At 35.7% G+C, this 23,679-nt stretch overlaps 2 protein-coding genes across 4 annotated transcripts in view; both read right to left on the bottom strand.

Moving 5' to 3' along the window:
- Nucleotides 1-130: 130 nt before the first annotated feature.
- Nucleotides 131-11,490, bottom strand: ecm1b (extracellular matrix protein 1b). 2 transcript variants are annotated; one of them, XM_084090105.1, is made up of 11 exons: nt 11,176-11,483; nt 10,808-10,858; nt 8,432-8,467; nt 8,248-8,304; nt 8,094-8,159; nt 7,599-7,867; nt 4,766-4,974; nt 2,531-2,792; nt 1,546-1,763; nt 955-1,042; nt 131-757 (listed from the first exon to the last, which is right to left on the bottom strand). In XM_084090105.1, the coding sequence occupies exons 1-11, from the start codon at nt 11,243-11,245 to the stop codon at nt 527-529; spliced, it is 1,557 nt and encodes a 518-aa protein (XP_083946231.1). In that variant the 5' UTR covers nt 11,246-11,483; the 3' UTR covers nt 131-526. The 2 variants fall into 2 exon arrangements, with proteins under 2 accessions (XP_083946231.1, XP_083946232.1); XM_084090106.1 differs by lacking the exon at nt 10,808-10,858 and having other exon boundaries at nt 11,176-11,490.
- A 5,839-nt stretch (nt 11,491-17,329) lies between these two features.
- Nucleotides 17,330-23,679, bottom strand: part of rorc (RAR-related orphan receptor C) — a 36,901-nt gene continuing 30,551 nt past the window's right edge. For both annotated transcript variants that reach the window (XM_084089530.1, XM_084089531.1), the window contains 7 exons: nt 22,913-23,032; nt 22,635-22,756; nt 21,147-21,279; nt 20,812-20,919; nt 18,641-18,751; nt 18,448-18,557; nt 17,330-18,342 (listed from right to left, as the gene is read on the bottom strand). In XM_084089530.1, coding sequence (XP_083945656.1) covers nt 18,178-18,342; nt 18,448-18,557; nt 18,641-18,751; nt 20,812-20,919; nt 21,147-21,279; nt 22,635-22,756; nt 22,913-23,032 — 869 coding nt within the window. In that variant the 3' untranslated portion in view covers nt 17,330-18,177. The remainder of the gene's footprint in view (nt 18,343-18,447; nt 18,558-18,640; nt 18,752-20,811; nt 20,920-21,146; nt 21,280-22,634; nt 22,757-22,912; nt 23,033-23,679) is intronic.

Genomic DNA, 23,679 nt, shown 5'->3' with positions numbered 1-23,679 from the left:
TAAAGTTTACCTTCATTAGGCATTGTTGACCCTTGGCTGTCTGCACGTCGATGTAAGTTTACCCTCCCAAAAAATACAAAATGTATAATGCACACACAGACACACACACACACACACACAGACAAAGATATGAACCATACTGTGTTTTATTTGCCTGTATTCATGCTTGAAACGTAGGCTAATTGATGTTGCTTGGGAATAACATACAATCACAGAAGATTAAAAAAAAATAACAACAGACATTTTGTTTATGTATAGTACATACATATATAATTTGCAATATTATTGGGAACACAAAGGAAACAACAGTTTCAAAATGTTATACTATCCAAGCAGTTCTTCTTTTATGATAACGGCTGAAAAATGTCTCTCAATAATCAAAACTTTCTGCAAGAAAACTGCATTAGAAACAGAATATGCATATTAAAAGAAATAAAAAGTGGAACAGGTTTGGTTCAACTCAAACTTACATATATGTGCTTACAAATGTGTGCACTCTGTATTAAACTGATCCACTTTCACAGTATCAGGGATTATGTCTGATTATGTCTCTGATGCTGTCTGGTATTCTACACAGTTGATATTGAATGATGGTTGGGCATTTCTTCCTCCCACTATATTTGACTTGATTTGCCATGCCAATATATCGCAGGAGCAGTTTTGTGGCACATTTGGCACGGTGTTTGATCGTGGCTTCACAACAATGAGGCTTCACCAGCTCCTTCGCTTTACACATATCATTCATTTGACTGTCAAGCTGCAAGAGAATAGACAGTTTTAAAGGCAAGATAAGGACAAGATAAAGAATAAATAGCTGCAGATTGCATTATTGCTGCAGATTAGCATTATTGCTCTTTTAGCCATTCGTTTGCGTCATAATCGACTGTTTACAGTTTATTTATTTTTAGCACACACAAATATATGGAGAAAATCAACCCAAAAGCTTGCCCTTACCTCAGCCTCTATGCATGCAGGTCTCTCCTCTAACACTAGAGGACAGCACCGTTCAACCGTTTCATCTACTGAGAACGGGAAAGCCTTCCTGTGGGTGATAAATTCGATTTTGAGTTATTCATTCTTGAAATATTTTAAGATAAATTTTCCAATGCCAACGGTTTGCTGCATGTTGGTAAAACCAAAACTTAGCTGTCTTAGAATGAAATCAAAAACTTTCTCCAATTAAATCCAGAATTTTAGTTGGATATATCTTTGGATTTGTATTTTCTTTGTCCTTGAACCAATGTTTTGGTCACTAATCACACGCTGAGATTATTTTTCAGCTGTCCTTGTTTTGACCAGCATTCATGGTCACAGATGTGTGAAAGGAAATAGATAAACATAAACACAGATAATAAAAGCACAAAAACAACAGTATATCATCTCATGTATGTCATCGTCTGTATTAAGAAAAACAATGGGATTGTACTGTATTTTTGATCAAATAAATGCAGCCTTGGTGAACATAAAATACTTTTTTCAAACAGTGTTACCAACCTCATACGCTTTGTGAAGTTTATTTGTTAAACATGTAGTTATGGGTCTTACATGCTCTTGATGGCTGTGTGTTTATCACATAAGTCATGGAGAGTTGCTGGAGTCACAGCAGTGTTGATGTCTGGATCAGTGGAGTTGTATCCCGGATCTGGAGCAGCAGATGCGAAACAGCTGTACAGCTCTTCTCCCTTCTTCTCTCCACAACACTCAAACTTTGGTCCTTTTTTTTTTTCCTCGTCTTTACAAAACTTGTCCACCATCTTCTTCCACTGAAGTAGATTAAAAAAAGAGCTCATTAATAATGTTACCAGTTATGAGCAACAAAAATCAACTGTTTAATAAAAAAGGAATGGTTATATTTACTGCTTATAGTTCATTATAAATACAGTTTAAAGGTAAGATACAGTGGGAAAAGTTCTGTTTGCTTTTTTTGATGGATATATTTGTATATTAATTCCATTACACACTCAATATATATACATGCTCATAAAAGCAATGGGTTTATGGGTTACTCACAAGTTACTTTTGCTCTGTTTTCACTTTTTGTGCAATGAACTAAAGTCTTCAAACAATTCTCTCATATGTAGCCCCATTGTTTTCAGCATAAAATCTGCAAGCGATTCAATGCTTTTAATTGTCAAGAATGTCTTGGTTCAACATAATCATATGTTGATCAAAAATTGCCTTTAACTTGCACTATAAACTTTTTATTGAGTTTTATTTTGAAACTTTCAGGAGGGTGTACTCATTTTTGCAACACAACATTTGATCACTTTGATTAGAAAATCTTATTTTCCTGATTAATATTGACATGCTTCTTTGGTAATTGATCAAGCAAACATGCTGGAACATTATGTCTTCAAGGAACCCTAATATGTCTTCTACATAAAGAGTAAATGCTGAATTGTACTGGGTGTACTTATTATATATAACTTACCTTCGAAATGAACAATTATCTGCAATTGTTTTCATGAGTTCAAAATAGTTCATAAATTGGGAATTAAACTGCTATTTTTGAATGATTTATTTTCTTCACCTTCTTTTCAGCGCAGTGCCGATCACCCTTTTTGTCTTGACAGCATTGGTTATATTCTCTCTCCAGGACATTGATGGCCTTCGACTGACGGATCAGCCAGCCATAGCCAGTGCAAGGGAGACAGTTGGTTAAGTATCGTGGTCGGATCTTGTGATGAGTGCAGATTTGTTGTATGTTGGAGGAATCGGGACGGCCAGGTGGAAAGTTGAAGTCTGGAACTTTAGGCTGCTTCCTAGGCGCTCTTGGAGAAGCCACCACTGAGCTGGATGATTAAAGACAGTGGAAGTATTAATACTTTCTATATTCATTTTCCCTTTTCCTCTGTCTCATTTGCAAACCTAAGTTTTCATGGTGGGACGAATGTGTATTTGTTGTATCACCACCACCTACAACTAGCAAACTAGTTGTAGGTGGTGGCTAATTGTCGCTGAGAATGACTCATTTCTTATTTTAAGGGTTGAGACAAGAATTTTTCTGTCCAAATTACAAAACAAAACAAAAAAACTCCCATGTATTTATCTTCTTCCTTTTGTTCATATATATTATATTATTTTATATTATAGTTTTGCTTATTTCCTCTTATTTAAGGTGTCAAAATATAATTTGGTACAATGGCCTCGTTATAACTGATACAGTATTTGACAAACTCGTTGAAAATAAAATAATATGTTTGAAAATTAGTAAAAGTGTTTTTGTATTTTGCAAATTACTTGCACAATATATGAATTAATCTCATTTTAAGATAAAGAAACCTGGACCTGAAGTAAGTAGCATCATACAGTATATCGTTGGAAATCTAGAAGGTTTGTAAGACTCTTAACTGATATTTGTAAATAACATTTTCATTTTGTTAAATGTGAACTTTGTGGCTCTTTCGCCACATTTGAATGTCATGTAGATTGACTATAAAAACAACATTGTATATTCCAGTCGGTTTATAAATGAGAGAGAACTATATTGAATTGCATTGAATTATTATTGTAAGTATTGAAATAATGTTTTTTGTAGAATTTCATAAGATAACGTAAACAAGGAAAATGCTGCTTATAGCATAAAAACAAATTGTAAATTGTACACTTGTTATAAGTTTTGACCCATTAAGTGTTTTGTCGTCATTTGAAAGCAAATAAAAAACAATGTGCCAAATCTGACCAGAAAGAACTGACTATCTTTCTGTTTAGAAAGAAATATAAGCTATATATATATATATATATATATATATTAGCTTATATTTCTTTCTCTCTCTCTCTCTCTCTCTCTCTCTCTCTCTCTCTCTATATATATATATATATACACAACCTTTTATTACTAAATCCAAAATTTACTGTGTTCCACCTTACATTTTGTCAGAGCAGAAGAGAAAGAATATTATTTCTACACTAATAAAAAAAAAAAGTTTATTCTCAATGTTGCATGGAATTTATTCTCAATGTTGCATGGAATTTATTCTCAATGTTGCATGGATTTGTCTTTTCATCATTTGATGTGACCATGTATCATGTGGTGTAACCAATGCAATTTCATCAGCATTTGAAGAATGACTAGTCAGGAGACAGAGGTGTAATACTGAGTATTTACTAAAATATAGTTCATTTACATAGGGTGATAGAGAAGGGAGACACCTCCGCTTTCTTCAGTCATCTTCCATACTCTTCACTAGGAGTTTGTGTAATACATTATCTGTGTTACATAATCTGTAACCATACTTTCCCAGTCGATATGCAAGAATATGCATGGACATTACCATATACGACCTCTAAAGCCCTTATCCCAGAGGTCTAGGGTTCCAAGTATGACATAAACATCAAGCAATCATAGGCTACACCATGTTACATTGACCATTGTGTTATAGAGAAAGTAAGCACAGAATAAAATGGAACACACCACACCAACATTCCAGTTATCTCTATAACTGGATTAAATTCAAAATAAAATGCTTCTTGTGGCATAAAATGTCATTTTTACCAAAATCTGCCATAAAACAAATCCCAGAAATGTCTTCTAAACATCTTTCTGTAATACTGACACTAAAACCTCAAAATGAAACAAAAGGAATACAGAAAAAAGTAATTAATAAAAATCACTGTTGTACGCAGTTTGTCTAATCTTGATTGAAATCTTGATTCACTCAGGTAACATTACAATCATGTGAAAATGTATTTTGAAATGCCCTTTAAAACCCACATCTGGCCCTTAAACCAAAAGCATTCTCTATATACTCCAGCGGAAACCTACCCTTTGCAAGCGGTGGAGTTAAATTTGAAGCCTCGGATCTTTTGAGGTGTTTTGACATTTGAGACCTCGGAGGAGACGTGATATGAAGAATCTGGCGCCTCTTTATCAAAGCAGCTCCATCTGGCCTTCCCTTTCTTCTTGCAGCAGAAGTAGTGACTGGTCTTAATGGAGAATTCCTGATTACAGTAGGCAGACAGACTCTTCTTCCACTGTAGTTAGAAATAAAGAAACAGCTTTAGTATAAATACAATTAGTTACATTTACAATAACACAGAGAAAAAGAGAGCGCGCATCAGTCATGAGAGAATCAAACTCAAAGCTGTTTTCTTTGGCATTGGCCCATTTTATGGCTGCCAGATGTTTTAGATACTTTCTCACCAAAGACTAAAACAATAAGAGGAAAACAAGGAGATACTTTATCTAAAGACACTTAATCGTACATGAGAGCACACAGATATTTGCCTGATGGTGCACAATGATCATATTTACACTTTTAGTAAATAATAAGAGAACGAACTGAGTAACATAAGGAAATAGACTGTAGATGCAGTAAATTAGAAAGGGAGAAGAAAATAGGTATTTAAAGGGATAGTTCACCCAAAAATGAAAATGTCGTCATCATTTACTCAACCTCATGTTGTTCCAAACCTGTATGAACACAAAAGAAGATATTTTAAAGAATCTTGGTAACCAAACAGTAGCTATTGACTTCCATAGTAGGGAAAAAAAATACTATGGAAGTCAATGGCTATCGTCAACTGTCTGGTTACTAAGTTTCTTTAAAATATCTTCTTTTGTGTTCAACAGAAGAAAGAAACTCATACAGGTTTGGTACAACATGAGGGGTGAGTAAATAATGATAACATTTAAATTTTTGGGTGAACTGTCCCTTTAATATGAAGCCTCTACTTTAGTAATGTGAGGAATCTGAAAGCTGTTAAAAACAGATGTGAGTGTAAACAAACACTGTGACTCTGTGGCACTTAACATTGCTGTTTGTTTTGTTTGTTCGAGAAGGGGCGATATAGCAACATCATGCCTCAACCAATGGCAGAAGTTTGGTGCTGGATCAACGACAACGACGTTACATCTATAATCACAGTCTTGCAAACTATTCTAACTAAAACTTTGAGGGAAAATGTTATTTAAAGTCTGAAAGAGTTTGTTTATACCAAAATAGTCCAAAAAGACAAAAAAAAATTGTCATTAATAACTCACCCTCATGTCGTTCCAAACCCGTAAGACTTTCGTTCATCTTCAGAACAAATGAAGATCTTTTTAATGAAATCTGAGAGCTTTCACTTCCTCCATTGACAGTTACGCAACTACCACTTTGATGCTTCAAAAAGTTTCTAAAGAGATCATAAAACTAATCCATATGAATTGAACGGTTTAGTCCAAATTTTCTAAAGAGACTCGATCGCTTTATATGATGAACAGATTGAATTTAGACTTTTATTCACATATAAACATTCATCAACACACACATCAGCTGTGGTAAACAGAAGCTCAAGCATGTTCGCTTGACCAATGAGGTTCATTCTCGTGTTACGCAGCACGTTTGAGCTTCTGCAAGAACCAATGAGGTTCATTTTCGTGTTACGCAGCACGTTTGAGCTTCAGCAAGAACCAGTGAGGTTCATTCTCCTGTTACGCAGCACGTTTGAGCTTCTGCAAGGACCAATGAGGTTCATTCTCGTGTTACGCAGCACGATTGAGCTTCAGCAAGAACCAATGAGGTTCTGTTTATGTTCGCTGATCAGTCTCTTCAGAAAATTTGGACTATAATACCACTCAATACATATGGATTAGTTTTACGATCTCTTTATGAATGTTTTGAAGCGTCAAAGTGGTAGTTGCGTAACTGTCAATGGAGGAACAGAAATCGGTCAGATTTCTTTAAAAAGATCTTTTAGATCGAAAGGCAACTCTGATTGCCCTCACTCTGCACGATTACTCATTCTCGCTCGTATCCAAGGTAAATCTAGCCTGGCAAGCCAGACCTACATCAAGATGTTAGGTCTGGAAACTCACCATAGACGTGGTTTAATCCGAGGGGCGGGATAAACGGCTGTCTTTCAAATTCCCTCTGCACGCAATAGGACAGCGCTTCAACCAACCAGAGCGTTTTCCCAACAGCGGAGCTAACGTTAGTTGATAGAACGGCAAAATGACGAACACATCTTCCTTTTTTTAAGAATGACTTAAGTGCCGTTCTTTGCTCTTTTCTCAAAGAAAAACTTAACTCCAAGTCCTCCAGAGTCGCGGCCAAAGCCGATTCGAAAGACCGTTGTTCTCCATCAGCAGCTGCCATTCTTTGTTTTCAAGTGGCAGCCGTCGCAACTCTGTCGTCATATGTTAAGCCCGCCCCCGCCTACTCTATACACGACGTGATTGGCCTGACCCAATTTAGGTTTTTGCAGCTAGAAGGTCTATTGAGAGTTGCTAGACCCCCCTGGCTGCGAAATACATTTTGCTGCCGCTAGGGTGCGTCTAGATTTCTAGGCTAAGGTAAATCACCATCTCTGTCATCCCTGACATGTGTTTTGTTGAACTAGTGACGTCGTCAACAGCTAAAATGCATGCACATGTTGCTTTACTTCCTGAACAAGTGCGCACCCAAGTTCCAGTGCAACAGAACTCAGACCAACGCCTACAAGTAATCGCGGGTTCGGTATCCCGGTGCGCTTCCGGGTCTGCGTGACCAATTTTTCATGCAAACCGTTCCCCATTTCCAACTAAACTACCAGTGTTAAAGCACCCTTATTGTCTCAGTGCCTTTATTGACAGCTACAGCAAACATTAGAAGGTATAATAATGTTGAGACTCTCACCGCTTGTTCAGCACAACAGATTTTCTCTTCCTGTGATCCATTAAGGCCACAGCAGATGCTGTAAAAGGACTGGAGTTGATTGACAGCTTCAGCCTGTCGAACCTGAATGCCAAAGCCACTTGAAGGAAGCGTGTCCTTTGGGTACCTGACTGGAGCTTTACTAAACTGACAGACATCTTTCAGGTTGAATGCATTTGGAAAGGATGGGGGGAAATCAACCTTTGGTCCATCCAAGGGACCCATGGAGCGAGGGCGAAACACATGGCGACCTGAAGAGGCAGATGAAAGATTTTGACAGGCAAAACACATAACATTTTGCTATTCAACAAGAGCTATATTGATCCAGTTTAGAGCTTCTTTAAAATGAAACACTGTTGAACAGCACTTTACATAAACATGCTCAACTTAAGACCTCTCTTATTTCTTATGACACATTGGTGAACTGAATCTCAGCTCCTAAACCGAAACACATAATAAGTTTGCATGCAACTGTACCTGTTGGGACATTCTCAGGGTGAAAGTTTGTGGCTTCTCTATGGGTCTCGTCTAAAGAGTCTGCGGCTAAATGAAAGGATGTGGAAAACACCATAAAGTACAAATTAATCGATTTTCCATTCAAGAAAATGGAAATAGGCCAGCAATCACTCACCCATCACTTTGGAAAGGTCAGGGATGATCGGCCTCTGCATCATAAAAAAGTCCAGTTCTAAAATAAGAAACAGAAGTGTTTTTGAAATTGATAAAGGAGTCAATATTGAAATTAAACATAACCATGAGAAAAACAAACCAATCGATCGACAAAATGGCAAGTTAATCACTGATCATGGCCTTACCCTCAGGGGAAAGCGGCAACTCATGCTGAAGGCCATCTGCGAACAAACGGGAAAATAAATAATAATCAGGTCAGGCAGTCCTGACACAACCATGGCTAATCATTAGTGAATAAAAAAAACATTGGGGAATATCTATGAAAAATCTGACAGTTGTGCATTTTGATTTAACAAAATACATTTTATACAACAGTTATTTCCGGTCTTCAAATTTGATTGGACAAGCGCTAGGACATTTCTCTGCTTGTAACACAGACTTAAACAAGGAGGAGACGGCAAAATCATCTATATGCATTGATCTATATGTATTAAAGGGATAATGCTGAACAGAAAGGAAGATATTTAGAAGAATGTCAGTAACCAGACAGTTTTTGGTACCATTGACTTCCATAGTATATTTTTTTCCTACTATGGAAGTCAATGGTACCAAACACTGTCTGGTTACTGACATTCTTCTAAATATCTTCCTTTCTGTTCAGCAGAAGAAAGGAATTCATACAGGTTTGAAACAACATGAGGGTGAGTAAATGATGACAGAATTTTCATTTTAAAGTGGAGTATCCCTTTAAAGGTGCAGGCACATTGACGAAAATTTGCTGGGCCAAAAGTCCATTGTCTATTATTAGTAGTGTACCAATGTAAGAACAGTGATGTGTTAACACAGAAATCATTAGGTGTGAAGCGGCGCTGCGCAAACCCATTTTGCAGAACATCGATGTGACCGCACCGCACCTTAACAGACCAGCTTTCAATCTGTGCATTGTGCTTGTGACGCGACAAGTTTGTCTCTTTGGCTTTTTTGGAACTAAATGTACGAACCAATTGGGCAATTTTTGCCTGTTTGCTAAGTTACTGAATATTAATTACCATGAGTTAATTACTTCTATAATTTGCTCAATATTAACTGTGATATTGCTGTTTACAGTTGTATAAAACAATAATATACAATCATTGCTAAACTATATGCGCCAAATTCACTAACATGTTTATATTTACAACAACACACTCTAGTGTTATTATCTATCTATCTAGCATATATTATATATATAAATATACTGTAATAAAAAAATGGTACAAAAGCTGTCACTGGGACGATACCCTTTAAAAAGGTTCTACCATTAGGTATTAACCCTTGTGTTATGTTGGAATTCTGTGCACTCCCCTTATGGTCCGGGTCAAATTGACCCGCATTGGATTCAATACAATTCCTCAAAAATCACACTATGAAAAACAACAAAGATTCAGGTTCAAACTGTAAACTTTTAATATCAGCATTTGTCAAATATTCCAAAAAATATATATCTGAAGATATGATTTAATGAAAATGTTTTTTAACCATTTTTTAAAACTATTTAAAATTTGAATATACGTTATATTTATATATATTTGCATATACATTTTTTTTTTTTTTTTTTTTTGCTTAGAACATCATAACTGAACAATTAATCAATTAATCTGAGCTAATTTTTCCTGCTGTCTATGTCGAAGTCTCAATATATTTCAGATATCTTGAATATATAAATGAGAGCTTATTTTACTATCTGTGTCTGTCAAAAATTTTCATTTGTAATTTGCAATTAATTCTGAACACCATGATTTAGCTTTTTCAATTGTGTTTGGTTTGGGTTAGAGCACTTTTAGATACACTTACACTTTAGAACTGGAGTTGATGCCCTGACATACATAAAATAAATGTTTTTATTTTGTGTCTGTACAGTTGCTTTTGAATAGCTGCCTATGATGGACATCACAAACGTAATAGTAATTTTGTTTGTATTTGTCAAAAAAAACCACACCAGTATGTTGAAACTTTGCATGCATGTTCATGATGATAAATGAGAAAGTCACAAAATATATAAAATAAAAAAAAAGGTTTAATATTATTTCAGGTAGTTTGAAAAAATAAATGATAGGTAACTTTTACCATCCGTGGCTGACAAAATATTTTTCTGTATTGAAATAAGTGTGGAAAACCTATTTTTTTAGCTTCATAAGGTAGTAAAAAAAAAAAATATATATATATATATAACCAAGAAATGTTATTATTTTGGGTCCGTACAGTTGCCTTAGTCAAATTGACCCGCGAACATCACGAAAGGAACAGTAATTTTGTTTGTATATGTCAAAAAACACCAGCATGTTGAAACTTTGCATGCATGTTCATGATGATAAATGAGAAAAAGTCACAAAATATCAAGAAAAAAAACATAGGTTAACCAGTATTTCCAACAACTAGAAAATCTAAACGGGTCAAATTGACCCGCAACATAACACAAGAGTTAATATGTGCACTTTTGGTACAAAAGTAGCCTACCACCCCAGTGGCAGCTTTTGTATCTTATATGGTGGTCTAAAGTCAAAAATATCATCCAAACAGACCTTCATCAAACACAATATCAGTAACTTCCCTTTGGACCGGCAGGGTAGGGTCTGGAAAAGTAGGACACATTGGTATTAGACCAAAAAAAAGAAAAGAAAACTTGCACAAGAACCAACATCTGCACGCATCAGGCTACATGTTATATAACGCTGGAATCCATGGAACAGACCTGGTCAAAAACAAACATTGCCTTACAAAACATGATATAAACAACTAAATGTTTACTATCGTGAATGTTTACACATTCATATTCCTTCTTAAATCATGGTCGTATTATATAGGCTAGCTAATATGCAAGAGTGAACAATGTCTAAGCTTTATATTAAGTGCTAACGACATAAAAACAGGCCTAAAAAGTTACATTTACCTTCCGATGCTTCGCACAGAAGAGCAAGTAAAAGCGTCAAATAAAGTCCCACGCCGCGTGAAGAGCTCATGTTTGGTGAAGTCGTGAATCCCGCTGCGCTGACTCCGTGTTGTCCCGTTCCGCTCCTGCGCTTTTAAAGGCAAACTTCCTCACAGGAGCCAAGACGAGTCAAGGTCAGGAGGAGGCGGAGGAGGAGGATCATCTTCTGCTTTCGCTGACTTGCTGACACACTTCAGCTGCCCTCACATAAGTTCGTCAGTGGTAGCTTACGTGCCCGTCTCTACCAGCCTTACCCAGAAAAATAAATCACATGATGATGGGGGAGGGATGCCAGTGTTTACCGTCATAACACTCATAATCCTATCCATGCAATTTCCTTTCCCAAAATCTGAATATATATAGGCTATATATATATATATATATGAATATTGTGTTATTGTGTTAACTGTAACTTGTTTCTCCAGCAGCTTTAGAAAAAAAAAGTAAACATAATGGAATTTTATTGTTTGAATAACAGAATTGGCCGAAAGTATTTACATTTTTTTTTATGTAGCTGTTTTAAACAGAATTCAAAACTAGAGAAAACACATCTGTTTAACTGGACTTTTGACTCGTCCTTAAGAATGTTCAGGCAGGGAAGAAGGAGTTAAGAGCAGTGAAGTTAACAGTGAAGTTAACAGTATTAAGAAAAATTGATTCTTCCAAAAATGAAGAAAGTAAACAACAGCACTCTTCAGCTTTTGGAGGTCACCTGGACATTTTCACATCTGCCACAGCTTGTCTGATCTCCTCTCTCCAACAAGTTCTGGAGTCGGCTTTTTAACCTCTCTCTCCCTTGGAGATCTACTGCTGTTACTCACTATAACCCTCTCCTTATAGCCTACACACCGCCAACAGTCCATCTGCGTCCGAAAGATGAAAAATGCATATAGCCTAGAGGTAAGAAGACAACAAGGCACATCCAGTATTGGGAGTAATGTGAGTTATGTAATCAGATTACTTTTTTTTTCTTAGTAACTAAAGTAACAAATTACTTTTTTATTACTTTGTTACAATTTTTATCTCATTTTATTAACCAATGACTTTCAAAGCTGCTGACTTTCGATGATCCAATTCATATAATAAGTAAAAATGACTTTAGGTAAACATCACATTTGTGATTGATTTTTTTGTTTGTTTTTATTGTTGAAGTAAGAGTGTTGAACTTTCTTCACAGCTGAAAGGTTTGTTTGAGCTGCGCTCTTTACTGTACATGTGTGAATTTGCATTTCAATCTGAGGCTTATTCATTTCACTTTTGGTGTGAAAGGGCCTTTACATTTGACAGAAATATATATATATTTTTTTTGTTCTTAAAAAACAAACAATTAAGCCCAGCCCAGGTGAGAAAAAGCAACACAAAAGTAACATAACACATTACTTTCCATAAAAAGTAACTAAGTAATGCAATAGTTCTTTTTTTAAAGGAGCAACGCAATATTGTAATGCATTACTTTTAAACTAACTTTCTAATATTTGTGTCACTGAGATAACTTCATATGATTTATTTTTAAGGCAGCATTAATGTATCCTTTGTATATTGTAGCTCAAAGACACAAGCCTTTTCCCGTATACCAGGGTTGGGTTGTCAGATCTTAAATGCTTCTGGGTGGTGTGATTATGTGATGTGTTCAGTCTCTAATTCCTTGAAATCCTGTCTAACAAGTTTCTCATTCTTATCTTAACCGAATTTCTAAACATTGTGAAATCATTTTATTGTATATATTTATATATTATAACTGCACTATTGCGGTATAATTCACACATACATGCCATTTCTGAGCATTGCTGGCCCATTCATACTCACTTGGTATACTCACAAGTGTTTCATGCATGTATATTGTGTGCCTGCACTGCATACTGAATGTGCATGCAACTTCCACTTTTAATATATTTTAAAACAACAAATACAATAACACTAATTACACTTTGGCTTTTAGACTTTTATTTAAATATGTGCCACACCAGAGGAGCAGCTGAGTCCGTTTTCTCGAGGTTTCTTCCTCATTCTAACATTGTAGGGAGTTTTCCCTTACTACAAGGAAAACAGAAGGAAAGGATGCTATGTTTGAAGGTAAAAAATCGTCCACAAGAGCTAAACTAATATGATGCTGTTAGTTCAACAATTACTTTTTTTTTTCTCTGAACACACAGAGCAATAATGCTTTGAGATTTGCAAATATTACCATTTGCAGTTATTTGTTTTAATCTCAGAGATTCAAATTCAAATTCAGAGATTCAGAGACAGTATAAACAAAACAATCAAAATCAATCTATCTCTTAACCTTATAAGGTCTATCATGTTTGATACACATTTATATGGCCTCTAAATTATCAACATGAAAAAAATAACTGCGCTGAAAAACCTGTTGTACACAATCTTCCACATTAATCTGATGATATATGTGACCCTCGACCACAAAACCAGTCACATGGGTCAATTTGTTTTTAAAATTGAGATTTATACATCATCTGAAAGCTGAATAAATAAGCTTTCCATTGATGAATGGTTTGTTAGGATTGGCCGAGATACAACTATTTTAAAATCTGGAATCTGAGGGTGCAAAAAAATCAAAACATTGAGAAAATCTTCTTTAAAGTTGTCCATTTATGTTTGCGATTATGCTGCATTCACTCACAAAAATTTATGTTTTATATATTTACGGTAGGAAATTTACAAAATATCTTCATGGAACATGATCTTTACTTAATATCCTAATGATTTTTTGGCATAAAAGAAAAATCAATAATTTTGACCCATACAATGTATTGTTGCTATTGCCACAAATATACCCGTGCTACTGTTATACATACATATATATATATATATATATATATATATATATATATATACATACATGCCTTTTTGCTGTGAAATCTTTAATGATTTTTAAGTAAATGTGAGAATAACTTTTTATTGTTAGTAATATTTTAAGATAAACATGTACTGCGTTGAAGATTGATTATCCATACTTAATTTTTTTGTTGTTGAAAAATCATGTCACATTGTATCAAATACATCAGGCTTAAGTTCTGAGAAATGTTTATTGATTATGATTATTTGTACATTGTTCAATCATCAATGAATTTGCATTGCATTTACAGTATGTTTTCTCTTTGATCTTTGATCATAAAACTAAGCATTTAAATATCATCTTACTAAGACATATTATTGGTAGATATAGAGTGACAACCGATATCTATATGCATTTTAAAAGGTCTGCTATAATCTGCACCAAATTTGATAATTTTTGCTCAGGTTGGGCCTCAGAATAAAATGTAGGTGTATTTTCTCCTTGAATATGAGCTCCTATATTATATTATGATCCATAAGGATGTATCAAATATGATACTGATCTATTAAATGATACTCATTTATGATGAACAAAAACATATCTTTTTTATTAAGATTTTGTGTAAGGTTCTTTAAACTGTTCCATTCTTAAAAATTAGATTAAATTATTTCATATATCAGGGTTAACAGGGTTAATGATTATAAAATTAATACATGTTAATAATTGAATCAGTCTATGGTCACTGAACTGTAAGCATCATATCCACTTGGTCAACAAGCTATAGCATTATTTTCACTGAATACTTTGTTACTATTGTTCAAGTAATTATGTTATTTAACATTTTCTTGATTAGTTGTGTTTTAGTCTGTATAGTTTAGGCTACTCTATAACGAGGGCTGACAGGGATGTCTCAGATGTAGAAATGTGCAAAAGAAACATTAGATTCTCATAAACCTCAGAGCTGGCCCAGATTCAGTCTTACATTAGCTAACACAACATTGCTGATAACAACCTTGTTAGAGTGATTACCAGTCTGTGCTGGTAATTCTTATGTTGTTTAGTCTTTCAGTGAGTCAGCCACTGCTTTGTTTCCCTTGGACACATCAATATAAACACAGCCATGAGAATTATATGCAACACTGAGGGCCTGGGAAATAAATCCAGTTTCGGTCTGCTCCATATTTGATGCATTTTACATGCGGTAGCCTACATATAACATATTTTATTAGATCAACAAACAGACAGACAGACAGACCACTAGATAGACAGATCGGAGCGATGCAATAGAATTGGCAATTGAATGTTTCCCCAAATTTATTGAACAGTTCTTAATAGAACCTATTTATTAGCATGAATAATATTTGAATAATCTGAAGAACAGACAGACAGACATATAGATAGTCAGACAGACAGACAGATAGATAGATAAATAGACAGACAGACAGACAGACAGACAGACAGACAGATAGATAGATAGATAGATAGATAGATAGATAGATAGATAGATAGATAGATAGATATGACCCAAATTAAAATAAACAAAGGGCTGTATGACGCAAAACTCTGTCAGCAAGATGAGTCAGTTGAAAACACAGAAGTAAAAGATTGAAACTTTCAGTCTCTGAAGGGAAATGCTTTTGGTAAATAGTTATTAATGTACAGTCAAATTAATTTACAAATTAAAATGTCAAATGAACATATTAAAAAATGTTGAGGGTTTACAAATAATAGAAACTATAGAAAACTATAGTCGTGCCTAACAACGCCCCTTAGCTGTTCTAAATCCACTGTAAAACACGGCTTCAAGGGGCTTATTGCTTTTATAAAACGGTTACTCCATAAAAATATTCATTTTAATATTTATTTTATTCATAAAATAAACACCAGCAACAAAAACTATAAGGTTATAACACATTTATTCCTCCGCCAAATTCAATGTAGTTCCAAAGAGGTTGCTAAGCAACACATGCAGCAACAAAGAATCACAAACAACCATAGACAGTATATAAACGCAAACAACAGTTGCGCAGTAATACTAATGTAATGCGGTCACTGGTGAATGTTTGTTGACGGCTTCGAACGCGGCTCGGCTCAGTCAGAATCAAGGACTGTCTGGAACTATCCGTTTTATAACAAATATTTTACCCTGACCCTAATCTGTCTACATGTAATGTGAGTCCAATGATATATTACACAGTCAGGGAGCAACACGTTCTAACGTTAGTCAAATCCAGGTTCACGTTAACGGTCGAGGAGGATTACATGTGCCTAGACAAGCTTTAATGGGATTGTAGGAAAAATAAAGTAAACACACTATGTATTAGTTACTGTTTAGCTTTTAGACAAGAATTATATATATAATATTATATATAAGTCATATATATATATATATATATATATATATATATATATATATATATATATATATATTCTGCATCCCGCAGATTGGCTCCCCCAGCTGAGTTACTGTTAGAAAGAGGAACATTGTGGGAGTTTTTCCTTAATACAAGGAAAACAGAAGGATGCTAATGTTTTAAAGGAAGTTGAAAAATCGTCTAAAGTTAAGTTTATGCCGTCATTTCAAGGATGCATTTACCCCTCCTGAACACACTCTGGTAGGACAATATGCTTTGAGATTTGCAAAGCAATCCCATTGTGCCAATAAAAAAATGAACATAACTTTTCCAGAAACTGAAAATAAGTTTTAATTAGGGCATTGTAGGTAGAAATAATTTCACCCCAGTGTGTTTTTGTGGATGACAAAGCCTTTCTGGTCTGCTGTGATTCAGAAGATCCTGCATGTAAACCTGATGAAAACCAGATGAACTTAGTTTTCTTTTTATGAGAATTGTTGCAACATTTGTATTGTTTGGCTGGGCTGGAAAAATTCTAACAAACAACATTTTCACAGGCTCTATTAACATGCAACATTTCATCATTTATCATCATTTTTCATCATTCATCATTGTACGTCATCTGTGCCAGTCAGATGAGTAAGAAGATTTCGGAGCAACTTTGCTCACAATCGTGAAATTCAAGGTCAGGAATGGAAAACCAGTGTATATTTTTCCTGAATACACTCCCAGCCTTTACACTTTTTCAGAGGTTTATTTGAGGCCTTTTCCGCAAAGCAGCACAACACAATAGATAGCAAGCAATGATTTATGCTTTAAACAGAACAAAACCCAAACAATGCAGGATTCGTTAACTGTGTGAATGATAAGTTAAAGCTGACATAAAAATACAACTAGAACAGAAACTGTGCAATTGAGACACAATAGAATTGTGTTCAATATATTTTTTCTACACCAGCTTAATGAATAAGCGCATTATATTTTATTTATTTCATAGAAGTACTCTATACATTTTTAGACCTTTGAGCATAAATACTGTCAAATCTACAAGTACGGTATAATAATTATTCAGCTGACTGAATAAACAGAAAATCATCTATGACCACAGACTGAATAACACAACTTAAGATGGTCTATTCGAAGGGAATGGTGAGTTCAAGAACAAAATCAACAAGTTCTTCTCAAATCCATGTGAAATGAATGAAAGATGAGCATTACAAGCACTAAAACAAGCTTTAACAGGAAGTACAAAAAAGCTAACACATAATAGATGATCATATTTAAATTAATGCAATAATGTAATAGGCTATTTATTAAGTGGCATGTCTCTGTACTGCCTGAGAAATCAAAAGAGAGGACATAATGGGATTCTAATGTTGTAGATGAAGCTTGAAAATCATCCATAGTTTCTAAATGAACGCCCGATGCTTCAAATATCAGTCAGCTCATGGAAAGTATGTTGACAAAGAACGATGATGCTCAACATTTGTCATCTGGCATTTGCTAGTATCAAAATCTCTATAAAAAATTACATTTTAATGATCAGAGCTAATGCTCCTTTATACCAGCTAGGATCAAGACCATTGAGGTCATCAAAAAATATATCCTCAGACAAAAACGAGTTTAAGAATACACAAACTGAATAGCATTCGTAGTAATATTTTGCTTCGGCCTACAGAATAGAATTCGCACAAAATACTGCATACTTCTGTTCAAATTATTTTCGGTTACAAAAATATATTTAACTTCTTTAGCAGGTAAATATATTTCGATCTTGATTGCATAAGTAACTTTGTTCGTGTGTGTAATGTGTGTTTAGTGAGTAGTCAGGGACTGTATATCCGTGTCAGAGCCGAACAGCTCTTTGTATAGCGGAGGGAAGAGGGAATGCACCGTGAGAGGGTAAAGCTGCCGAAACCATCGCAGTTTCTCAATATGCAGCGCACACAGAGACTTCAACACCGGCACTCTTTGATACAGCTGGAATCATACAAAAACACAACATTACCAGTTAAAATCCATTCCAGCTAATATAATTCCTCACTTTCTGCCTTGAAATCCTGTCTTTTTCTCCATCTCCTTTACCTTATGCAGCAGACTCTCCTGATTGTCTCTGTGCATGATGTGACTAAGGGCAAGCTCCACATCTCTCCTTACTTTCTGCACCCTTTCTCTGTCTTCCAGACATGGTCGATCTACTCAAAAATGTAGAGAAAGAACGAGAAATTAAGCCAATCCTACCTTAAAGTCAGAATTTCTGCAGTTTTACTGTGCTCACCTGCATTGATGAGGACCAGGGCAGTGAACACCGCCATCTGCTGTTCAGTCAGTCTCAGCGCACACAGATTGTGAGCAAAGTCAAATACAGCAGCTATTAGATCGCCACACCCTGAAGAACAAACGGATACAAAAGCAAAGTTGTAAAATGATTGATAATAGATCATAAGAAACTGAATAATATCCTTTTTGTAAGAGAAATGCACTCAATTGTATTAAATGTGCACTTGTAGTGTATAAAATCTTAAAAGTATATATTTAAAAAGCCATACTTGCATCTAATATAATATGAATGAAATAAAAGGCCAAATAAATGTACTTAGAGCACACTTTCATGGCACACTTTACTTTTAATTATATTTTGTCGTGCTTATTTCAAGTGATTTACATACTAAAGAACCTAAATTACATGAATTACAAATTCACCTTTATTTGATATTACTGTGAAGATCATGTTCTGTTTTATGGACCTTTAGTTTGCATTTCATTGTTTCCCTGTGTTTTGTTCCTGCTTCCTTTGTTCCCAAGGCTGTGTCCGAAATCACCCTCTATGCCCCTAAATAGGCCACTATTTGAGCAGACTGTGTGTCCGAAACCATAGTGGACGTTATTGAGTGCTCTCATTCAATCCCATAATGCACCGCGATAACGAGTGTACAACTGATGAACTTTCAACAGCTAGAGAATACCCACAATGCACTGTGAGAGTCATGCGCTAAATGAATTCCCACGTCTCGCCAGAAGATGGCGCCAGCAGCTGAATCATCAATCCATTTTCCAAACTGCTGGTCCAATGTGGGTAATATAATACACAGGTATAAATTCCTTTTTAATTGATTATTAAATTGTTTAATTACTGTTTAAATACATAGTTTCCATGACAGAGTTCAAGATAAATCTATTCATTACTACTGCCAGTTTGCTAAGTTTCAAATGATTATTAAACAGCAAGCACAAGCTATGCAATAGCGGCAGTCCTTCCGACGCACTCAGTGTCCGAATTCACTCACTCGTTTCCATACACTCCTTCAAGGGAACTATATTATTGGAGGAAAGTCGGGAATAGTGAATGAGTGTATAGTGGGTGATTTCAAACACAGCTCATGGTTTGATTGTGCCCTTGTTTGTTGCTATGGTTACTGATTTACTCGTGCACCTGTTTCTTGTTCAGTTTGTTTTCTGTGTATTTAAGGTGCAGTTTACACGACACTGTTTTCATCTTAAAAAGCATTTAGGTTGTTCTTTTAACCGACAACAGCGTTTTGGGGGCCTGAAAACTTCCGTTATTTTGGGTTGCTCCTTTGTTATTTGTTTGTTAACAGTAATTTGCTTCATGTATTAGTTTAGTTTGGGGATGTATGTCTGCAGGCCTGTACGTATGTGGGAACGTGTCTTTAATATTTTGTGCTTGTGTAAACTACAAAAATGCTAATTTGTGTAAACGGTGACATTATGCGCATGCTTATTACGTGTTCAGTCTATTGGCACATCGTTTTTCTTAACAAAGTGACATTGGCAACTACTGGCCCGGCAGCATGATACAATGTCTTAGGTCGTTTTTGCGGATCCATGTGAACTCGTTTTGACAACGTTGTCATCTGCACGCGAAAGGATAAAAGTTTCCGTTTTTAATACATAATTGTTGTGTAAAGTACCCTAAGCCCTCAGTTTAGTTCTCTATGATCGTTGGAACGCTAGTTCTGCTGTAATTGTGATCCTCTACTCCTACTTCCTTGCCTGCACCATGACAATTACATTTAAAGTTAATAGATTTTAAATGTACTAAATTGCAACTCCATCATTAAAAATGTGTAATTTCAAATATATTTAAATACATTAAAGTATATTTTATCCATCTATTCTCCAAACTGCTTTATCCTCTGTAAGGTCGCAGAAGTATATATATATATAAACATTTTCCATTTAAATGCAATTAACATGCAATCAAATGTCCAAAAACATTACATTCAATTCAAACTTATTCTTGTAAAGTACATTACTGAAATTATTATTATTATTATTTTTTTTTTAAATGTATCCTTAAATTTACTTATTTTAGGTATTATACAAAAATGATTAAATACAGGTTTGTAAAAACATGCTGACAAATCATGCTCTTACACTGGAAGTCTAAGGGTGATCGCTGTAGACCAAAATATTCCTTTAACTCACCGAGAGATTTGAAAAGTTCTGTTCCTGCAAATTTGCCGTCAAAAAATACTGTGTTGTTTTCTGTGTTAAACATCCGACTCATTCGAACCAGAACCACTTCCATTGACCCTAATAAGAAAGAGAGAAAGGCACGGACAGAAGAAAGTAGAGAGGAGAGAGCAAAATGCACAGAATTATAGAACGAGGAATGAGAAAGAGAAAGAGACAAAGCCAGAAATGTGACAGGTTTTTGAGAGATGAAAACAGGACAGAGAGAGAGATGAGAATTCAGCTGCTGTAAACCTTACCAGTCTTAATCAATCAACTATTATGTTTTACAGAAAGATATATCTCACCACTCTTGAGGAGAGCGATTTGATCATTCTGACAAAGCTGACGGAATCCTGGGATACGTTTAGCAAATTCCACCACATACTGAACAGCATCGGTCAACCTCACCGCACAGTGCTGCCACATCTCATCCACCGACTACAGACAGAGGACAGAGAGAGAGAGAAAGTGAGAAGGGAGGGCCTGTGTTGCACACACTACAAGTCAAAAGTTTGGCTGATGTTTTTGAATGAAGTCTTAAGGCCTGATATTCTCACTGCAAAGTTCTTCATTCTTTACCCAGGGGTAAAAAGAAGATTTAAAATGTTACACTGTTTGCAAACATCCCGATGCCAATGCTGTTGGTATTAGTATTTAAATATGTGATGCATGCTATTTTCTTAATAAAACAAAAAACACACAACAAAATAGCAGAAATTTCCAGGAATTCCAGGCCATCTCCAAATCTGTAATGGCTGTGCATGAGCGATCATAGAGATGTAGATATGTTTGCAATTCGGCACTCCAGTGTATTAATGTTTTTACTCTTGTCTGATCTGGACAGACTGAGCGAAGAAATTAAATGAAAAACATTTCCAAGCATATTGCATAATCGTCATAGACCAATGGCAGTTCATAAGTGTTTAACAGTCAGTTCGAAGTTTAATAAAAAGTTTTCAAGTTTCGAAACAAACTCAAAACACTTAGTTTGACCAGATTTTGTTTGAAATGGCATCACACTCATTCATTCTTCGATTTAGCTTGAAGTAAATCGGGGCCTTAATGGTAAAAAAGACGTGCAACTATTTTTCACAATTGTGAAATTATTTATCTTCATTGTAACCTTTTTTCTTGTTATTGTCTTTATATTTTACAACTGCCATTTTATTTCTCGTAATTGCGAGATTGATAATTTTTCACAATTGGTAATTTTTTCTTCTATCTTAGATCAGAAAGAGGAATGTGTGACTAATGCTACAGTGTTTCACATGGTCATCACAGTAAAGCCCAAAGTATAATTTGGTTTTATGTGTTTTGTTAGTTGTCATGTGTACGCAGCGCATTGTCCCACAGCTTGAAAAGAAACTGATGAGACGGCAACAACGATGGACAGCCACGTTTAGCTGGGGTTAAGAGATACAACTCAATTTTAAATGAGTACAAAGATATTTTATTGGTCATGACTTCTGGAGAGAAATAGCACAGATACTGGACGCTTGAGTCCAATTCACGCTGCACTGACAGATGCCAACCAATGTGGACAATCACTAGATTACAGTACTTCACTTCTCATACATTCCCCAAGCCAAAAAACACAGATTCAACGTGTTCAATGGGCGAAAACAAGCACTGACCAGCGGCAACAGACACCGACCGGGGTAACACAATGATCCGACAAAGCCCGATGAAGTGTCTGTTGGTGCGAATTGGCATTTAGCGTACATGTAAAAAACAGATGTATACTTTGGGATTTACAGTTTTGCTAGTTATATATTAGAGTAGAGGACATGTACTTTGCTCTGGTAAGCATGGATCTCCTCCCTGCTGAAAACCTTCCATCTGAGAGCCTGCAGTTCCTCCGGTTGATACTGAGTCGTCTCTCTGTGAGAACGTACGATACTTGCAGAGAGCTCCTCTGTAAAAAAAAATCACACAAAAAGAGACACGTTAATCTGAATGCACGTCATTCCGACACAACATAGTTCAACTCCTAACCCTATTAAACCACTTCATTCCACCACATAGCGCACATGACATTTTAAAAATGTGCTAAACTGCTTGCGGTTCTCACCTATGTGCAGTGAGGTCGGATAGGAAAAGAACGAGCTCTCAGGGTCAAAAGGACGAAACCCCATTTCACTGCCGCTCATGTTCAGAATAGTCTCTGGTGTAGACCTTGTAGAGTCAAATCCTGAAAGATAGAAAAGAGAAAATGATAAACCACAATATCTTATGAGATTTCTAGATGAAAATTAGGTCACAATTGAACTTAGGGTAGCCTTAACTACCATGTACCTAAAAGACTATGTACTGTGTATCTAAATTTTACTTTGGGAAATTCACACAATTATTGCTAGTGAGTTTGAGGTATGGTTGCGTTTAGAAATAAGGGTGCGAGCGCAACTGTCAAACATGTCTAGTTTTTGTTTACATCAAAAAAACTATGGAAAAGTAGTGCAGTGGCTGTGTGAACGGCCCTAAGGGTAGGGTTAAGGCCCGGGTCTACTTTCCACGTTCCGTTCCGTTGCCTTTCAAAATACACTCCTTTGGCCGTGAGTGTGGAAAGATGCGTTTGGCGCGTGGCACTATCTAGTGGACTTTGTTTTCAAGCTCTCAAGTCACTCGCACATGCACTGATGTACACACCATCCGTGCGGACACAAAAATTGGGCTGTACGCAGACAGTGTGCGTGGATGTCTGTGGACCCTCCTGATGATGAAAACTTCTGCGGACCCTCCTGATGACAGTGAGCGGACCGTCGCAGGCTTTAGGGTTAGGAATAGTGGATTAGGCCAGTTCACACTGCACCAACAAACTCCGACCAATGGGAACAGACA

Source organism: Abramis brama (assembly GCF_963993115.1).
Source record: "Abramis brama genome assembly, chromosome: 17".
Classification (NCBI taxonomy): domain Eukaryota; kingdom Metazoa; phylum Chordata; class Actinopteri; order Cypriniformes; family Leuciscidae; genus Abramis; species Abramis brama.
This window is presented reverse-complemented; position numbering and strand designations above follow the sequence as displayed.